General features: G+C 39.7%; 2 protein-coding genes across 2 annotated transcripts in view; one reads left to right on the top strand and one right to left on the bottom strand.

The window, feature by feature from the left end:
• Positions 1-2,498: 2,498 nt before the first annotated feature.
• On the top strand, positions 2,499-10,155 carry LOC139446170 (uncharacterized). Its single transcript, XM_071227473.1, has 5 exons — positions 2,499-2,571; positions 4,854-5,178; positions 7,500-7,732; positions 8,089-8,587; positions 9,419-10,155. Exons 2-5 carry the CDS (start codon positions 4,854-4,856, stop codon positions 10,153-10,155), a joined length of 1,794 nt encoding a protein of 597 aa, XP_071083574.1. The 5' UTR covers positions 2,499-2,571.
• Positions 10,156-15,058: 4,903 nt separating this feature from the next.
• The window catches only part of LOC139445122 (E3 ubiquitin-protein ligase RNF123-like), a 53,961-nt gene continuing 48,655 nt past the window's right edge, over positions 15,059-20,364 (bottom strand). Inside the window, 1 exon segment of the mRNA XM_071226222.1 lies at positions 15,059-19,529. Coding sequence (XP_071082323.1) covers positions 19,400-19,529 — 130 coding nt within the window. The 3' untranslated portion in view covers positions 15,059-19,399.

A 20,364-nucleotide genomic window follows, 5' to 3' on the forward strand; every position in this document is an offset into this window, starting at 1 on the left:
GGGGTGTGGTCCATGTGCTGACTGGAGTGTTGTTGATGGGTGGGTGGGGTGTTCGGGGTGGGGTCTATGTGCTGACTGTAGTGTTGTTGATGGGTGGGTGGGGTATTCGGGGTAGGGACCATGTGCTGACTTGAGTGTTGTTGATGGGTGGGTGGGGTGTTCGGGGTAGGGACCATGTGCTGACTGGAGTGTTGTTGATGGGTGGGTGGGGTGTTCGGGGTGGGGGCCATGAGCTGACTGGAATGTTGTTGATGGGTGCATTGGGTGTTTGGGGTGTCTGTCATGTATTGACTGTAGTGTTGTTGATGGGTGGGTGGGGTGTTCAGGGTAGGGACCATGTGCTGACTGGAGTGTTGTTGATGGGTGGGTGGGGTGTCCGGGGTGGGGTCTATGTGCTGACTGTAGTGTTGTTGATGGGTGGGTGGGGTGTTCGGGGTAGGGACCATGTGCTGACTGGAGTGTTGTTGATGGGTGGGTGGGGTGTTCGGGGTGTGGTCCATGTGCTGACTGGAGTGTTGTTGATGGGTGGATGGAAAGGACGTTTGGGAAGGTGTAACAGGAAGTATAACTTTCCTCATAGACTGGCGTGCACGGTAATTTCAAGTAGTGTTATCAGTGATCAATTCATATGTATTTTGACATCATTTTGCATTTTATGCTCAGTGGCATCTGTGTCCGCGGATAATCGAGATTGGTTAACTGCTGGCGTTAGCGTTTTGTATTCTATACTCAACTAATCAGGTTACAATAAAGAATGCATTATTCCAGGGTCAATAATTATGGAATATGGATTTCAAAATCATGATTATTGTCTGATATTGTAAATTAATTCAAATGAAAAGATGTTCCAAGAAAACATGTGCTATATTAAAAACAGTTAAACCTCATTGGTCGTGATGGCACCGTCTCCAGTACAATCGTCCGAAATAATACATGTTCATATTCACAAAACATTGGTACTGATAAACAATCGTTATGACGTCACGCTATTGGGACGATACTGCGCCAGAAATTCACTTGCCATTCCGAACGTGCAATTTAGCAAGTAAAACTGACGCAACTATAGGTCCTTGTGCAGAAATATGGAGAAATTATAACCGTTTTGAATACTTCATTATGATTTTAGAAACGTCCAAAGGAGTGGACTATTGGTTTGATTATTCCACTACCCAAATCAGGATCATGTGCTGATGCAAACAATTTTCGTTTAATTACCCTCTGAGTGTTTTGCGCTAGATATTTGTTTTTATTATCAATAAAAAGCTTACCTTTTGGTCAGATTCATTAGATAAAATTTCGGAAGAACACGCAGTTTTTAGACACTATAACTCAACCACAGATAATATATTTATAGTAAATGCGATTATTTACAAATACACGCAGAGACCAGGGGGAATTTTTAAGCAATTGTTGTAGATTTCAAAAAGGTCATTGTTTCTTTCAAATGGGTAAATTATTGTACTATATATATCGAAATACCCTTCCTGTTCTGTGTTTTTGTCAATGAACGTGCTGCACAAATTAAGGATAATTTACTGATGCATCCAGATATTGTTAAGATATTTCTGTTGCTTATTGCTGATGATATAGTTATGTTCTCTAGTTCCGTAAATGGTTTTCAGGTTTTGTTCTTTTTCATTTTGTTTTTGAAGGAAAAAATATTATTTGATTCTTTATACATGATTCTTTAAGATAAGAGTGTTTTACAGTATTAAATAATGCAAGGAACAGTAGTGCTTGTACCTCACCTAATGTGTGATGGAAGGAATGCCCTTGTATTTGGTAAGTATTTACTTCCGACATGTTTCCCTTGTGAGAACTAATTTTACTGACGGAAAATACCAATACACAACCTATAGCTTGCACACCTTGAACCCTTTACTGAAGAGCACTAACCAAGTCTAGCTGTGTAAACAGAGGGGCGCTATGCCTGACTGCTCCGGTAGAGAATCAACTGACCCGAAGCAAGAAGTGAATTCATATATGTCAACTTATCGACATCGACACTGACACTGACACTCAGTCGTATCAGGAAGAGGTGAGGTGAAATGGGGTTTAACATCGCGTCCAAGATTATTGCACTTATATAGTGACGTGCATGTGCGTGTGTGTTTGTGTGGCTGCTTGTACTAGTCCAGACTGATGCCGATTTATAGTGCTAGCTCACTGAGGTACCATGCCACAGTTTAACATGAATACCCCACTCAGACACAGTATACTGATTCAGAGCCGACCAGTCCTTGTTTTAGCCACTTCATGCCGAGCGCCAGACAGGGTAACAACAAGTGCCATCTTTTAACGTCTTTTTGTATGACGCGGTCGGGGATCGAACCCCGGACCTTCCGCTCTCCGGGCGGACGCTCTACCACAAGACCACGGAGGTGGTCCGTACCAGGAAGAAAACCCGCCACATTCGTAATAAGGCATGCGTTATCAAGATAAACATATCACGTGGATCACGCCAGTCGATGTCAGTCAATCTGCCAGCCCGGAATCAACCAGGAAGTGTTACATGTGCCCGGGCGTTTCACGTAACACCATACCTTGCAGCTTCGTCTTCTACTACTGACGGTAAGGGTAACTTTAGGTTTGATCCTATTTCAAACTGAAAAATAACAACAGTTCCGCTGCTTAGCAGTAACTATCTTGTTGTCGAAACCATGTAGTCTTATTGTGTTACATATCAAACTAGACCTCCATTTTCTTTTAGAAATATTAAAACCTTGTCATCTTTCACCTCTACGAAAACGTCACAGATACCACATTATATTTATTTGATAAGTATGTAAGATGAAATCCGCTTTGTTGTAAACCCAACATTCGTGTGACACATTTTCCTAAAATAGCACAGTGGTGGCGATAATATTACGTGTCTATCAGTGTCACACAATACAGGTGCACAGTGCGTGTACCCGGCCCGTTATAGTATCTCCCTCTCCGCTACTCAAGTCATTACTGTGTTGTATTCCTAAATGAATACGGCTCTATATGGACATTAGTGTTGTAACATATATTGAAAGCATTGGGTCAGCGGGAAGTAAAACGTTACCTTATTGACGAGTAACTGCTGAACAGTCATTAATGCTGCAGGGTAGATCTCACAACACAGTACAGTTTAAAGTGAACGAGTGAAGGCCTGATCTGTAGATCTCACAACACAGTACAGTTAAAAGTGAACGAGTGAAGGCCTGGTCTGTAGATCTCACAACTTAGTACACTTTAAAGTGAACGAGTGAAGGCCTGATCTGTAGATCTCACAACACAGTACAGTTAAAAGTGAACGAGTGAAGGCCTGGTCTGTAGATCTCACAACTTAGTACACTTTAAAGTGAACGAGTGAATGCTTGTTCTGTAGATCTCACAACACAGTACACTTTAAAGTGAACGAGTGAATGCTTGTTCTGTAGATCTCACAACACAGTGCAGTTTAAAGTGAACGAGTGAAGGCCTGGTCTGTAGATCTCACAAAACTGGAGAGTTTAAAGTGAACGAGTAAAGGCATGGTCTTCAGATCTCACAACTTAGTACACTTTAAAGTGAACGAGTGAAGGCCTGTTGTGTAAATCTCACAGCACCATACAATTTAAAGTGAAGGGGTGCAGGCATCAGGTCTTTGAAAGGCATTTAGAAGTGATACACATAAGGAAGAGAATATATGGATGTCAACTTCTTCATTATGAGGGACACAACGTTTCGGAGTACATGCTTACTCCTTCATCAACCTGAAGAAGTTGACATCCACATATCCTCTTCCCTTGAGTGAAAGCATGTTCTGTAGATCTCACAACACAGTACAGTATAAAGTGAACGAATGAAGGCATGTTCTGTAGTTGTTCAGCTTTATTTTGATGTGTCAGGTGGGTAAATCAGTTGGAGGTTTTGGCTATTTTCTACTATTGAACGTTATCAGATCATGATCAGATCATGATCTTGAAGCTTAAATTAAATTTCTTGCCCAGATAGCTTTGTGTTGACTTTGCCAGTCCGAGGCAGAAATTCTGATTCATATGCATAAAGAAATAAAGAATAAATGAAACAAAGAATTTGCTATACATCAAACGTGTCATGAATTCATAACGAGTAAGTGAGTGAGTATGGTTTTGCGCCGTTTTTAGCAATATTCCAGCAATATCACGGCCGTGGACACCAGAAATGGGTTTCACACATTGTACCCATGTGGGGAATCGAACCCGGGTCTTCGGTGTGACGATCGAACGCTTTCACCACTAGACTACCCCACAGCCCGAATTCATATAGAAACTTATCAATAAGAATTGGAGTACAATTGGTGCCCATGGGGATGCTTACTTCAAATGTTATAACCCACAATTGTACACATATGTTATCAATGAGAAAGTCCAGCATTGTTTTCTCAGTAAACTGCAGATGGCATTTGCCTTAAAGGATAGCGATGTACAAAGTTAAAAAGTAAAACGTTTTGGCAGAATTGAACTTGGTTCTTTTATGAGATTGCAAAAGGTTCTTAACCTTACTCTTGACAGTATATATCCATCAGTGAAGATAAATAAAAAAACAGTAGTTTGTATTTGCAGAATGACGTTCAAGTGTTAATGTATTTAGACTCGGGACTTTCAACTACAATTCATTTGAGGGGAAACCCATCGTTACAAGTTGCGAGAAGGTTATTCTATAATCCAATGTTTCTTTGGTAAGAAAATGTTGGTTTGCCAAATCAATCATATAAAATTAACCTGACATGACCTGATGCATGTGATTCTTGGTTTGTCAGCATGATACACATGTTGGTGGTTTCACCCTCATAACATCCAAGTCATGCATCACCTATCACAGCCCATTCTACTCTACAGAGATCCTTGATAATTATTTTCCAGATGGCAGGTTCTGGAGTCTCCCCTCTGGAAGGTGCAAGAAACAGGTACATCAGTGAACTGATATCTCAGACCCAGGCTGCTCTTAGTGATGTCCCGTTGGAATTAAGGAGACAAATTCTAGACAAACTAGACAAAACCTTAGAGACAGGACTTCATAACGTTGAGGAGCGGATTAGTTCCTACCATCAAGACTTCTGTAAGCCAGATTTGGACCAAGAAGGACTGATGCAGATATTTCACCAAATGATATATATGGAACATCTTTTGATGCAAATCTTTCGGAATAAAAGAACAGAAATAGAAATTGATCAAAGTGAAAATGAAGGTAAGTAGAACAGGCAGTGAATTCCGAATGTGTTTAGTGCGACAATGCTAAGATGGCAGGATGACTGGGTCTTTTAAAGTAACCTCTATGTCTACATGGTGATACGAGTTTTAATGAAGATGAATTCCATTTAAAAATAAACAGTAATATTGATATACATATGAAAATAGTTAGCACATACACGATTGTAAATATAAAACGTCAATGCTAGAGAATAACCAGTCTATTTTCCAAAGAAACAGATTGAATTGGGCGTTAAAATATCGGTGACAATTAAATGATTTCATCATTGAAACTCAGTGGTGACACCAGGTGTTTGCAAAAAGGGTAAGCATGACCTGCCCTACAGGTAGCCCCCGACACTCACACAAGTATACAAGTAGGTGTTGTCTGACGCCGCACCGAAGTACTCCTGCCATGCCACGGCGGTCTGGAAACAAACCAGACAATCAAGTGATAGACCAGAACTTTCAATGACACGATAGGGCATGTACTTATTTGTTGGAACAAAAATACAATGTGTTAATTTTGAATTGCGTCTGTTGTGTACAAGTGCAGAGTTTCTACTGTTTATAAGTATAGAAATAACGACTAAGAAATATGTTTTGCAACACAGTGCAAGGCAGTTTTAATGTCCAAACAATTCTTTGCTGTTTGACTCAGCATTAATGATAAATGCTACTGCGTTTTGTGAGGAAATCACATTGACCTAGTTCAAGTAAATACAAAACATCAATGCTAAATATGAATTGGCGTGCATGCGTGCGTGAGTGCGTGCGTGCGTGCATGCGTTTGTGTGCTTGTACTAGTCCGATTTTATAGTGCTAGCCCACTGAGACACTATACCGCAGTTTAACACGAATACCCCACTCAGACCCAGTATGCTGTCTTCGGGCCGACCAGTCCTTGTTTTAGCCCCTTACCGAGCGCCAGGGAGGGAAACAAATAGAAACATCTTTATCCCTCTTTTGGTATGACACGGCCGGGGTGTCTGGCGAACGAGATCGGTACGTCAACATTATGAACAGGGCTATGAAAGTGAGGAGATTATCCAACTTCAACGTCATGCCCGACAAACTTGTGTACAATAACGTCTTTGGACGATTGGAAGCAGCTGGTTCGGTGTAGCGAGGGTATTCAGTGTGTCCGAGAGATCAGCCTCGAGACCTGGATATCAGTACTTACACCATGGTACGTCACGTGACGTACCCCTTGTTACGATTGCCTATAGCCACTTCATTTGGTTACGACATTTTGCGGGAAAATTTGTACACGTGTTAACATTCGAAATGCACGAAGAAAGGACCGTCACACGATGTACGTGCATTATCAGAATATGATAGCCACTTGTCTTGGCAGGAGAAAATGCTTTTTTTCCAGAATTCATGTTCCATTCGGTAAACAAAGTTTGTATATTTGGTGTGTTTCCTGTAAATAAAAGCCACAAAACCATGTTTATAATCATGAGCATCGTCGGCTGTAGGCTATATCAAAAGAATGTGTTGTAGTAGTCCCCATACAAGGTATTCACGAAAAGGTCAGAGTATCCTGCCCCTCCGGTGGCACCGTTCACAAACACATGCAAAGGCAAGGCAGTTGCTCACCTGAAAACCCACGGGAACATGTGGTACAAGTCAAAATAGGGAATCATTACATCGGACATTATTTTTGTCATTGATGCATCGAATTTGGAAATGTCACCCACATGTCTACCGAAAAATGTTTTAAAAACTTTACTGAGGCCTTGATTGTTTTAACCTTTATCAAACAACTCCTTGAACAAGAGTTGTTTGACGCACTTTGAGATCTCGGTTAGAAGAGCACATTTTACCTCAGAAGTCGTGATATGTAGGCCCCAAATATGTTCGAATATAACTCGACATGAAGGGAAAGTTGACCATTGTAAAGTTGAAGTCGTCCCTCTTGTCATACAGTCTTGTGGGGGTTGTTTTGAATCTCTATGCACAAATCTAAATATGAAACAGACGAGGCGGCCTCATTGGTTTCATTTATTACTAGTGCAGGTGGGTAAATCAGTGGAAGGGAATTGGCTATTTGATGGTTATTGAAATATATCAGTTCATCGATATATCTGAAGCTTATGATAAACTTCTTTGTCTTGACTTTGCCAATTTGAGCGCAATAGGTGCATATGGGGATGCCTGCTTCTTGATTAAATTCTTACCCCATTATTTACTTAGATGGTATCAATGAGGAAATCCAGTATTTCACATATGATATTGTTTTCGCAGTAAACTTCAGATGGCATTTGCTTTCATTTTGACAAACTGTCCTGACCAGTCATGGTATTGATCATGCAGGCACTGATGTCGATGATGCAGACCACATCCACATAAAGTTATTCCAAGTGTGTAATGGGGATCTCAACGATGTAAGCATCGAAGGCACATGCATTCTGGACAGACTGATAGAAAATCATCTTCTCACAGACGACGAGCGAGAAAGCATAATCGCCATGAATCCCACATCCCGGCGAAGAAAGGATGCCTTCCTGGATCTCATGAGAGGTCGACTTTCTTATTCAACTTTGATGGTATGTAGGTGTTGAATGACTCTCCGTCTGAGAGACCATCTGTTGAAATAGATATTTGGTAGCATACAATGTACAATACAGTGTGAATGAATGTCTGGGGCGGTCGGGTAGCCTAGAGGTTACAACGTTCGCTCGTCACGCCAAAGACCCGGGTTCGATTCGAGAAGCCCATTTCTGGTGTCCTCCACCGTGATATTGCTGGAATACTGCTAAACGCGTCGTAAACCCATACTCACTCACTCACTCTTTTCACTGATCTTAATTCATTAGGAATGAAACCAATGCCGTGCAGCCTTAAGTCTGTTGAGAAGAATGCTTTTTATGTGTCCCAAGTTTTCAGTTCATGTTTATTTCAGAACAACTTTATACCAGCAATTGGGGAAGATTATCCAGACGTTGCAAAGAAGTTAAGTCAAACAGCACAACATCTGAAGACCATATCACCAAGGACCCATGTATGTGCTGTTTGCAATATGAGGGAAAATGTCCAAGTCAAGAACATTGCTCAACATCTTACAAAAGACGGAGTAATATCTGCCGACGATTACCAAGAACTGAGGAACACACAAACATCCAATACCACAAAGTGGTCATACCTGTTTGCTAAAATAACCAACTTGAATCACGTTGCTGAAGCAATCAAAACAAGCTATCCGCAAATATACATACAACTTCAGCACCAAAACAAACTTGACCTCAGATGCAACTGTTCATCCCTGGAAGAAGATAATGACAGCTGCTCGACAGACAAAGAGTCTGCAGGTATCGCTAGGAGTGATGTAGGACGTCTGTCTGATCTGGAATCTCTGTTTGAAACAAGTGTCTCGTTTTCATCAGGAACATTATCACAAACGGGTATGAACATAATTCAAATAATCAATCTACACATTTAAATCTCCCCAAACCTGCATAAAGTGTCACAATACTATATTCATTTACATTTTTCAATATTTCAGCAATATTCGAGTAATGTCATGTTTGCAGAATTGACACATTATAACCGAATTGGGCATCGGACCCAGAGTGTCAGTCCAATGGTTTAACCACATCAAACATGGATCTTTTTAGACGACATGACAAGCTTTCATCAAAATACAAGTTCACAGTTACAGGCTGGAAAACCAAGATGTTACAGTTTTGTTTAAATGAAGGATTTATTATCATGCCCTTCCTGTTTGGATAAGGTTCATAGCAGCATCTTTTGGGATATTTTGGAATAATAATCCAGGATCCACTTCCACAAAGCGACCTTAGCTACATGATTATCGTTACAATTCTTACTTAAACATATGTAGCGCTATGATCGCTTTGGACAACTTGGCCCTGGAATTAAAGTATTCTAGAGTGAAAATGAAAATGTTTAGTAAGATTCGGCCAAATGAATTTGATAATTGTGTTAAAGAGATATCAAATTGGCAGATACACATTAGCCGTCTGCTCTTCTCGAAGTGTTACCCTTTTGCATCTCACTGATGGAAAATATCACTCATAACGCAATTTTATACCATCCCCATGTGTTTCAAAACATGAGGTTTTATGGAAGGCATGCTATAAGCTTCATTGTTTGAAGATGTATAAGTGAGAATATCTTTCACTGGTTCAAAATCATCATAATCGTTTGATCCCTCTTATGTAAAGCATGGCACCCTGGGAGATCAATAATGCTCTCTTTTTTATTTTTTACAGAATATCAAGTTCATTCAACCCCTAAGGGCATTGCAATTATCATTTGTAATCCAAAATCAAATCCACATGCTGAATTACACCGCTATTTTGAAAAGGATGCTGCCAAACTGTACAGAACATTTCAGAAGCTCGATTTTGATACTCGACTCTATACAAATATTTCTAAAAAAGGTATGAAAACACTGTTGGGCAGTGTTGCGCAGATGGATCATAGTCAGTTTGATGCTTTTGTGTGTGTCATCCACACTGAAACCAAGATAATAAAGCATCGTCAGTGTGTTCTTGATGCAAAAGCAGCTCCAGTGCCTTTCCAAGATCTGAAAGATTTGTTCAATGCATCGCGATGCCCGACTCTTTCAGGTAAACCAAAAGTGTTTTTGATACCATGTGGGCAGGGGAACAATTTCATGTTCGGTGTCATGCCAGGAAGTGGAACTGGAAATGATACTACTGTCCCACAAGAAGCCGACTTTCTTGTGCTTCAGGCTACAGCACCAGGATTTAATGTCATTGGTGATGATGAATTTAGTGGAACTTTATGGGTGAAGAAGTTTACTGAATTGATGGACAGACATTCAAATAATATTGATGTTGTCACCTGCATGACGCACCTTGCAGCAGAAATTAGCTGCCAGAACCTCTGGTGTATCTGTAAACAGAGTCCACACATTGAAAGTACACTGAGAAAACCACTATTCATCAGAGAGACGACTCCTGATGATATATCAACTGGGTAAAGTTGTTGGATAAGAGAATTAGTACTCAGCAGTTGTCATTACTAAGGACCAGTTTGATTCTCGGAGTACTATTTGGTCAAAAAGATGTGCCATTGACACCACAAGTATGTAAGATTTGAGTCTGGGCCGGGCAAACCAGTGGTTATGTCCCATCTTGTCCGGGCCTGAAATGATCATCAGCCAAGTCACCAAGCCACATCAACCAATCCCAATGTTTGTCTGCTCTGACAACAAGCATAAAGAATTGATGGTCCATTCTGACAAACCATACACTGGACAAATAGGGGATAGACAACCCCAACCTCCTCATCCTGACTGGCTAATACCAGTGTCAGTAGCTTGTCGTCAGCAACGTTAAATGGAATCAAGAAGTCAAGTCCTGGCACATGGATCAACTGAAGTACAAAGTCCGACATTACCAGAAAGACTTGACTTGATCCTCAAAGTGGCATGTACCTGACCAGGATGTATTTCTTTGTTTGTTTGATTGTTTGTACTCAGCAATATTCCAGCTATATATGCAGCGGTCTGTAAATAATCGAGCCTGGAGACAATCCAGTGATTGAGCATGAACATCGATCTATGCAATGGGATACGATGACATGCATCAACCAAGTCAGCAAGCCTGACCACCCGATCCATTTAGTCGCCTCTTACTACAAGCAGTCACCTTTTATGGCAAGAATGGGTTGCTGAAAACCTGTGTAACTTTGTCAACATTTATACGCATCCTGTGACTTCTGTAATGCATTCAATGGTGTTCTACTGGTGATGGCTGTATCAGAAGCAAATACAACACAATGCTGTGTGATGCCCTATACTTATTAGACATGGGTTTTCTTTGCTTAATCCAAATTTGACATGGACTGTACGAACACTGATTGTATTTCGTGTCGGAACAGAAACATCAGATAGATCTTATGTACATTTCAGTTTAATTAGTTCCAATGTCAATACTGTTTTTAGTCCAATGGCAGTGAATATAATTGTGATCTTATACATATAGGATGCAATATTGTGCATCAGGTGAACCAAAACAGATCAGCCTGTTAACATGGGCAGTGTTCCACAAAGTGCTTTAACAGCTAAGCTAATTGTTAGTTTGTTTGTTGTTTAACACCACACACTGTAACATTCCAGCTTTATGACAGCAGTCTGGAAATATTCAACTCTGGACTAGACAATCCAGTGATTCGGACACAATAACACACATCAACCAAGTCAACAAGTCTGGCCACTTGATCCCATTAGTTGCCTCTTACGACACGCATGGGTTGCTGGGGACCAATTACAGATGCAAGCCACGTACTTCCACATAGATCTCCCAACAGGCTTTGAGGAAATGATCCGCGAAGATTCAGGGTAGAATAGGTCTTCAGCAACCCATGCTTGACGTAAAAGGCGACTAAATGGATAAGGTGGTCAGACTCGCTGACTTTGATGCATGTCATTGTATTCAAAGTGTGTGGATCAATGACGTGATATCAATCACTGGATTGTCTGGTCCAGAGTCAATTACTTACAGACTGTCGTCATATAGCTGGAATATTGCTGAGTTCCGCGTAAAACAACAAACCAACCAACCACCTTTGTGGAAATGGACCCAGGTGCCAAAAGTGGGTCCACAGCTATTTTGGATGTGATGTAGTCCGTTCTCTATGCAAAACATGTAATGATGTTTGCGTGGCATCAAGAATGTGGATATGTACTGTAAGCTATGTAAGTGGATCATCCATCCTATCAGTTACTTAAATTTGTTCTGTGATCAGAATCCCCTTTTGTGCCATACTTTTGTACATGTTTTATCTTATACTTGTGTGTGTGTTGTTTTATCTTATACTTGTGTGTGTGTTGTTTTATCTTACACTTGTGTGTGTTTTGTTTGTCTTATTATGAATACACACTGTGTGTCCCTTGATTGTAGTACCAGCTGTTCAAGCTAAATTTCATATTGTCGGCTTCTATTCTCAAGAAATAACCAAAGATAAAGATGACCTTTTTCTCTGTTGTACAAGTGCACTCAGGCAAAATGCTGAAAAAGGCAACAACATATTTTTATAAAACAAGTTTGTGGTATTTTTATTACCAAATGGCATTTCATCTACTGTTGTACAATATTTTCTTAATGATGATTACCAGCATATGTAAAATTGCTTGAGAATCTAAAACAATGACAGTGTTAGACACTCAACTGTGGGCTTCAGTCCTCCATGATCACGTAAACGTTCACTTGTTGATAAATAGAAACACAAATTCAAACCTTCAGAAACAAATCAAATTTTTTCACTCAATCACATCAGCCAACCGCAGTTGGACAAGCAGTGCACTATTTCAAATATTTCTGATCATTGTCAATGCTTAGTTAATGGTAATTAGAGAGTGAGTGAGTTTGGTTTTACGCCGCTTTTAGCAATATCCCAGCAATATCACGGCGGGGGACACCAGAAATGGGCTTCACACATTGTACCCATGTCGGGATTCGAACCCGGATCTTCGGTGTGACGAGCAAACGCTTTAACCACTAGGCTACCCGACCGCCCCTTAATGGTAATTAACATAGACAAATATTCAATTTTTACCAGTAATACTGATGTTGTTTTCTTTTGCATATATGACCTTGCCTTATTGTAAACCAATAGTGTATCAATACAACCCCAATGAAACTTTAGATGCACAAGATGTTGAGTAACAGATACATATGTAGGGAATATTTTGTAACAATGTGTATATATTGCATGTAAGGGGCTGCAGGGGGTCAAAAAAGGTAGATTGACTGCAAATATTCTTACAAAAAATAATCATGCTTCATATTGTTGGACAAAAGAAATTGCCTGCCACAAAAAATTCTTTGTTGAAATGTGCCTTTTAGAAAAATATATTTGGGCTCATAGTTTTAAGAAAAAAAATATCTGTTTTCGCAGCTGTAGCTGAAAAAATGTTTGGTCTCAATACAAATTCCAGGAATAACAAACTGCCGTTTGTGCCTTGTATTTCACCGATAACATGACCATTGAAGAGCGAGAGGCTTTCATACAGTTTCATATCATTGCATATTATTAAGAAAATCAGAAATTTGAATAAAATAATGATTTTATTTGCCAGTACGTAATTCAAAGACACATAGTTTGGTTCCTTGATAAATCCCCATAGTATACTACTACATATATACCTACATCTTACATAGCCTAGCTTGCTGAACCTTAATTCATGTTCTAGGACAACCAGCCAATCCACCCATGTTTGAGGAGGTACCAACACCACCAACCCCACTGATTCTCTTCTGGATAGTTACAATGTTCATACACTATCCTAGGTGGGTGCCCGATTTGCACATTTCATGATCTACAAATAAACAATATCAACAGCATGTTAATTATATATACTTAAATAAAAAAACTGAAATATCATGATTCTAGAGCACTCTATGAATTTTTCACTCAATTTTGTTTTTCTATGTACCTTATAAAATATTTAGTGTTGTATGCTGACATTAATTAAATTCATCAATAATTCTGACCTACAGAATGCTCTACTCCAACAATCCGTAACATCAGTACAACAGTCCCAGGTGAGTTTCCTGGTCAAAAGGACACCAACTGTTCAATGTTGAGTGAGTGAGTGAGTGAGTATGGTTTTACGCCGCTTTTAGCAATATTCCAGCAATATCACGACGGGGAACACCAGAAATGGGCTTCACACCTTGTACCCATGTCGGGAATCGAACCTGGGTCTTCGACGTGACGAGCGAACACTTTTACCACTAGGCTACCTGACCGCCCCTGTTTAATGTTGAGAATACTGAGGTACATGTATGAGTGAAGCAGTCTCACACCATCACAGAGGACTGAAGGCGGCACAGATCAGGATGAAAGTACATATCACAGTCTATTATTTATACACTTCAAATATAACATGTATAACAGTACAAGTACGTTCTATCAAACACTCCTGCGGTCATAAATATATAATACATTTCACAGTGTAAATGCCAAGCAAACATTCCGGGCCACATTAATTAAATACAATAGTACATGTCAAGTCATGTCATGTCTAAAACTAAGTAACAACATAAAAATGACAAAGATTGAAAAGCATTATGAAAAAGACTAGATAAAAAGTTTAAAACGTAAAATATTTTTATCAGTTTAGTTTGTTTATGTATTGATAGTGAGTGAGTGAGTTTTTATGCCGCTTGTAGCAATATTCCAGCAATATCACGGCGATGGACACCAGAAATGGGCTTCACAATTTGTATCCATGTTGGGATTTAAACCAGGGTATTCGGTGTGACGAGCGAATGCTTTAACCACTAGGCTACCCAGCCGCCCCTATATATTGACCGAGGTCTGTGAGGTTGCAACAGTGGTGATAAAGTGGCACATATGACGATGCCATGATGGATACAGCACAGAGAGTCTAATCAACTTTTAACACGGACATCAGCAGCGTTTAAGTTTACAGTGTCTCCATGCCAGAATACCTATTTCTCAAGTGAGTGAGTGAGTGAGTGAGTTAAAGTTTAACGTCACATCAGCAATATTTCAGCTATATCGTGACAAACCTATTTCTCAAGAACATTGTATCCTGATTATAAACATAAACAGCACCTTAGAAAAGTGTACTGCTAAAACTTCAAATCATTTCATTAAAGTTTAAAATAGGATAATTTTAGATGTCCTTGATCCAGAAAAATGTTTTGCAAACTGTCAAACGCTGGGTGAGGCTTAACAAGAATGTACCAGCATGCACCCGGATATTATACCAAGGGATGAGATACACAATATACACATTTTACTGACACATACTGTTTTATAATTTATTTCACACTCAGTTTTTTTTAAATTTCTTTCATTGAAGCAGTCCTCAAACGTGAATAATTATTTAATTATTTAATAATTTATTTAACATAAGGGCATAATACAGACATTAACTTCCCCTGAATCCAGTACTGCCTTGCTCCATCAGTGAGACTCTCTGTGCTGTCTACAGCTGAGCAAACCTCTTTTTCAAGAAGATTGTATTACTGATCATAAACAGTGAGTGAGTTGGGTTTAACGCCCCTTTAACAGTATTCCAGTTATATCACGGTGTGTCAGCTTCATGTGGGAGGAAAGCCCGAAGTGATGCAGGTCTCAGATGTATACCACTTCGGTGACCCCCAGGAGCACAGGTATGGTGCTGACAAACCTAGAAACATAATCAGGGTAAACCGGGATTGGAACCCACAATCATAGGTTTCTGGCACGCCCAAGGGAGGCCACTCTACACAACGAATTGTGGCACCTTAGACAACTGTGCCACCGGTGCCACTCTGATCATAAGAAGCACCAGTTACCAGTTGTTAGAAAAATGTAGAGTTAAAACTTCAAATCATTTCATAAGAGCTTAAAATTAAAACATAAATCAGTTACACATAACAAAGCATACAAATGAAATTTGAATATGTAGTTCAAATTTCAAGGTCACACCAAAGTACCTGGTATGAGAATATCACTTGTTATCATACACATGCCGAATACTGAATCAGACTATAATAGTCAAGCATGTTTGGCAGTTACATATCTATTCCAACACACGCAAACCGATGTCCTCTTATCCCCTCTTAGTCAAATCAAACCGACCCTTTTCCTAATTCCGACTTACCCCCATCAATGCTCTGAAAACATATACCTCATCAGTGACAATTCTGTCTGAATTGAAAAAATTCACTGTCCAATCTACATATAATTATTTTGTTTTTTCTCCATTAACGACATCACAGCATGATTGTTAAACCGCCCTGGTTCAGAAAAAGCTTGAAGGATATTTTATCACAGGACTATCACTGTATAATGTGCCACATCCATATCCTAGTGAAATAAAATGCTGCAACATTGGATAAAAAAGCAATTAGTGCATGCTAAAATTAGCTGCCATTTGGATAATAGTTTGCATTTAAAATAACAAAGTCTGAGCTTCATCTTGTGCTGAAGGAGTCTTATTTTAACTTAATTGTATAAACAAACAAAAACATGAAGAACATATTCAACAGCTGCTTCGAATAAGACTTTGCACTTACAGTGTAAAGGATTGCATATCGATTACACTTTTTTGGCCGATTTGGCGCCAAAAGAGTAAGTCTCCCTGCCTTGTAGTCAGTTATTGCCCAGTATCGTGGACACGCAGCACGTATCACACAGTTATACACATGGGGGCTTATCCAAATGTACATGCATTCAATGCATATTCCAATAAAAGAGATTCCAAGGTATATGGTACTTGAATCTGCATATGATATTTTCTGTTACACAAAATCAAAAATAAAATATCCCATTTTGGTTATGAGGAATCATAAATACTGGGGCCTACCACGACTTTATAGCTCATGATGTGACAGAGAGTTATCATAAAGAATGTTCCCAGCACAGTAGTTAAGTAAGGGAGTGAGTTGGGCTGAACGCCGCTTTTAACAGTATTACAGTCATATCACGGCATGTCACCTTAATGTGGGAGGAAAGCCCAAAGTGATGCAGGTCTTAGACGGTTACCACTTCGGTGAAACCCACGAGCATGGGTATGGTGCTGACAAACCTAGAAACATAATCGGGGTGAACCGGAATTCTAACCCACAATCATAGGTTTCTGGTGTGCCCAAGGCGCAACTCTCCACAGCCAATCGCAGCGCCTTAGATGACTGGGCCACCCATCCAATAGTTAAGGATAGTTCTTGTCTTGTATTGCTGATAAACCTATCCTAAACTTTGCAACAGTGAAACCAAAACTATTGAAATGCTGTTTGAATTCCTCTTGTTCACATTTTCATGAAGATTTCATTTCAACTGTGTTTTAGAAACTTTACCATTGTTGACCTCAACACATTATTTATTTCCATTCCCTCTGGTGACTTTGCATTTGAAAATCTGTTACAAGAAAATAAATCTGTCTGGCTGAACAAGTATTGTTTTGTTTCGAGTGTTTGTTGCTTAACACCGCACTCAGCAATATTCCAGCTATATGACGGCAGTCTGTAAATAATCGAGTCTGCACCAGACCAGACAATCCAGTGATTGACATCATGAGCATCGATGAATAAGTACTGGTGCTTGTATATTTTCTGTCCAGTGTTTACATGGTCAATAAGAAACAATGTATGTTCGATATGTTTACAGACAGTGATATGTTGCCATTGGTTTGTCCTACTGGAGAATTGTTTAGTCGATCTTTAATAGAAACAGAAACAATGAACCCAAACGTGACGCTAGTTTCTTCCATCATAAAACACGTACATTTTAAAGTACTTCACCTTCATGACAGACATCTGACAACATGATGCACTCCCTGTGTAGGAACTCACGCCCTACCCTCATCACAGACAGATCACCCGTGGCCTTTCAAACTGTTCTCACACGGTCATCAGATACAGCAACATGCACAGAGCTCCAGATAAGCTGAGAGTTCGTGTAAAAACATGCAAACTAATCACCATACCCCAAGTAATTTGGTTCTTTGCGTACAAACACGCATGAAGAAATTTGATAACCTCCTAGCACATGAACACAGCGGAATTGCTTGAGGTGGTTTCCTCAGCTTGGTAAACATACCGTATTCGACATAATAAGCGCCCCGCTCTAATAAGCACCCACGGACATATTTGCTAATATATTGACTAGTGAACAATCCCAATTAGCACCCCTTCGGATTGATCAATGTACACAAGACTTATTTATTCGCGTATAATACGCACTAGTGTGTTATATGCACCCTTAATAATAGGCAATTAAATTCTGGAAAAATACATATGTCGTACATAAACATTTCAGGCTGTCAGTATAAACCACGAAATTTATCTTTCAACTCTTGTTTTTCACCAAAATAATATTCTAATAAGAGACCCCTATTTCTAATTTTGTGAGCGCCCAGGGCGCTTATTACGTTGAAGACGGTATATCTTTACAGGTCTTCGTACTGACTCAACACACGCTTCACGTATACATCGAGTCTACTGCAGTGACTAATGCACAGATGTGCAGCATCGTCCTTACTGTATGTCACATGTGACTTTCCTAGGACAGCACACAAACATATCCTAATTAGAAGTTACCTGAAACAGCATAGAAGTAGAATCATATTTTTTAAAAGTCTCCTCATTGGTTTACAAAACACAACATACTGGACTAAGAGAGTAAAAAGATATTGAATACCAAAGAAAACTGTCAATACACGATGTGAATGATAACACATGAGTAAATACTCAATGACTCAAAACATATCTGGAGCCCTGCATGCATGGTTGAAATGTCACACTGTGCTTGGATCCATTTCAAATACATAATGTCATTTGTTTTCCAAATGAGACGGACAAATCGGTACAGGTGGGAAATTTCACCTGTATCCATTTCGTGTTCAGGTGTATTTATTGGCACCTGTTAACTTGAAGACATCAGGACCCTCAACACTACATATCTTTATATTACAACACAGAATGCCCATATCAGACCAATGTGTCTATAAGGTTTCTGCAGGCACTATAATACTACATTGGATCCAATATTCCATGACTGGAGTAAAAAAATTCATCTGCAGGTTTTCCTAAAAACTTACTTTTGTCTTGTTTAATACAAAATTATTATTTGTCTTAAATAGCCTATTGCACTTAATATAAAAATATCATGGCAAAACTCCATCTTCTCGTAGACACTGATTATCTCAAATCTTGAAACGATCATCGTCCCATGGTTACCCCATGGGCCAATATCTCCCACATGTTCAGAACAATCCCTCCCTCTCACCCAACAACTCTGCCTTTGAGACGAACAGTTTTGACAATAGATATTTGACTCTTTCAATTACATCAAAACTTGTGCATTAACAGCTTACGTCAACATGTCAAACTTGTTCAGGTCCCTGCTAAACCCAAGCGAATGATGTACTTCATAAATTGTTTTGTTTCACAGTGTTCTGTTATGACATATGTTGATGGGAACCCCTTTAATACTTATTTACTGCATTCAATAAATCCAGATACACGTTGTTCCAATCCTGCAACGACAGCTGCAACCACACCATGTTGTCTCAGAATACCAAAATATACGCCATAACAAATTTGTTTCAAAGCAATTGAACCGTTACAACTTTGTAAAAGCTGAAAAAATCACATCGTCTGGATCATCTCCATGTAGAATGAAATCAACTCTCTCATGACCCATGACCCTTTGACGGCCTTGATATGTGAACGCTGTCCCCCTGTGAAGACTGTCTCTTACTGTCAGTGCTTCGACTGGCCTTGACATTGTTCTCGGAGGATCGTGTTTCCATGCATGTCCTTTACAGAGGTGATGATTGCCTTGCAGAAGAAGCACTCCTTCTTGGCCATCAGCTGCTGTGTGATGCATGTCCTGCAATGGAAGGAGCGAGTCAGTCAGTACACCAAAGGTGATGGACATCTTAGGCTAAAAAAAATAATCATCATGGTTGTCAGGCACCACCCGCATCATCATGAAGTCTGCGGCACATTTGTTTCTTTTTCCATTTTCAAAAGAATATAAAAATCCTAATACTTAAACACAATACTCAAAAAAAATTGAAAATGGAAACAAAAACGAAACATGCAATGAACTTTATGATGATGTGGTCAGTGCCTGAGAACTAAGACTATTATTGTTTTTAGCCTTATATTATCATACCTCCATGTCAGAATGATGAGATCAGATTGGTCCATGTGATCTTGATAAGATATGATGTACCCCACCTTGGAGGGGAATAAGTTTCTCACCGGGCGATTAAATCCCTTAAACCCTGCCAAGAGCAAGTCAGTCGGTACATCTTGTAATGTAAGGCGTGAGTCAGTAGGTTATATCACAGTGGATGAGTGAGTGAGTATGGTTTTACGCCGCTTTTTTAGCAATATTCCAGCAATATCACGGCGGGGGACACCAGATATGGGCTTCACACATTGTACCCATGTCTGGAATCGAACCCAGGTCTTCGACGTGACGAGCTAACGCTTTAACCACGAGGCTACCCAACCGCCCCCACAGTGGATGACCGTCTTGTAATGTAAGGAGAGTCAGTAGGTTATATCACAGTGGATGAACATCTTGTAATGTAAGGAGTGAGTCAGTAGGTTATATCACAGTGGATGAACATCTTGTTATGTAAGGAGTGAGTCAGTAGGTTATATCACAGTGGATGAACATCTTGTAATGTAAGGAGTGAGTCAGTAGGTTTTAT

Source organism: Haliotis cracherodii, unplaced genomic scaffold (assembly GCF_022045235.1).
Source record: "Haliotis cracherodii isolate W230 unplaced genomic scaffold, xgHalCrac1.p SCAF_6, whole genome shotgun sequence".
NCBI classification, from domain to species: domain Eukaryota; kingdom Metazoa; phylum Mollusca; class Gastropoda; order Lepetellida; family Haliotidae; genus Haliotis; species Haliotis cracherodii.

What these genes read in the sequence shown, in the direction of transcription:
- LOC139446170 (XM_071227473.1), top strand. Translation starts at nt 4,854, where the DNA reads ATGGCAGGTTCTGGAGTCTCCCCTCTGGAAGGTGCAAGAAACAGGTAC. An exon ending in TTTCTTATTCAACTTTGATG is followed by an intron (nt 7,733 to 8,088) that starts GTATGTAGGTGT and finishes TGTTTATTTCAG; the next exon opens with AACAACTTTATACCAGCAAT. An exon ending in AGGAACATTATCACAAACGG is followed by an intron (nt 8,588 to 9,418) that starts GTATGAACATAA and finishes TATTTTTTACAG; the next exon opens with AATATCAAGTTCATTCAACC.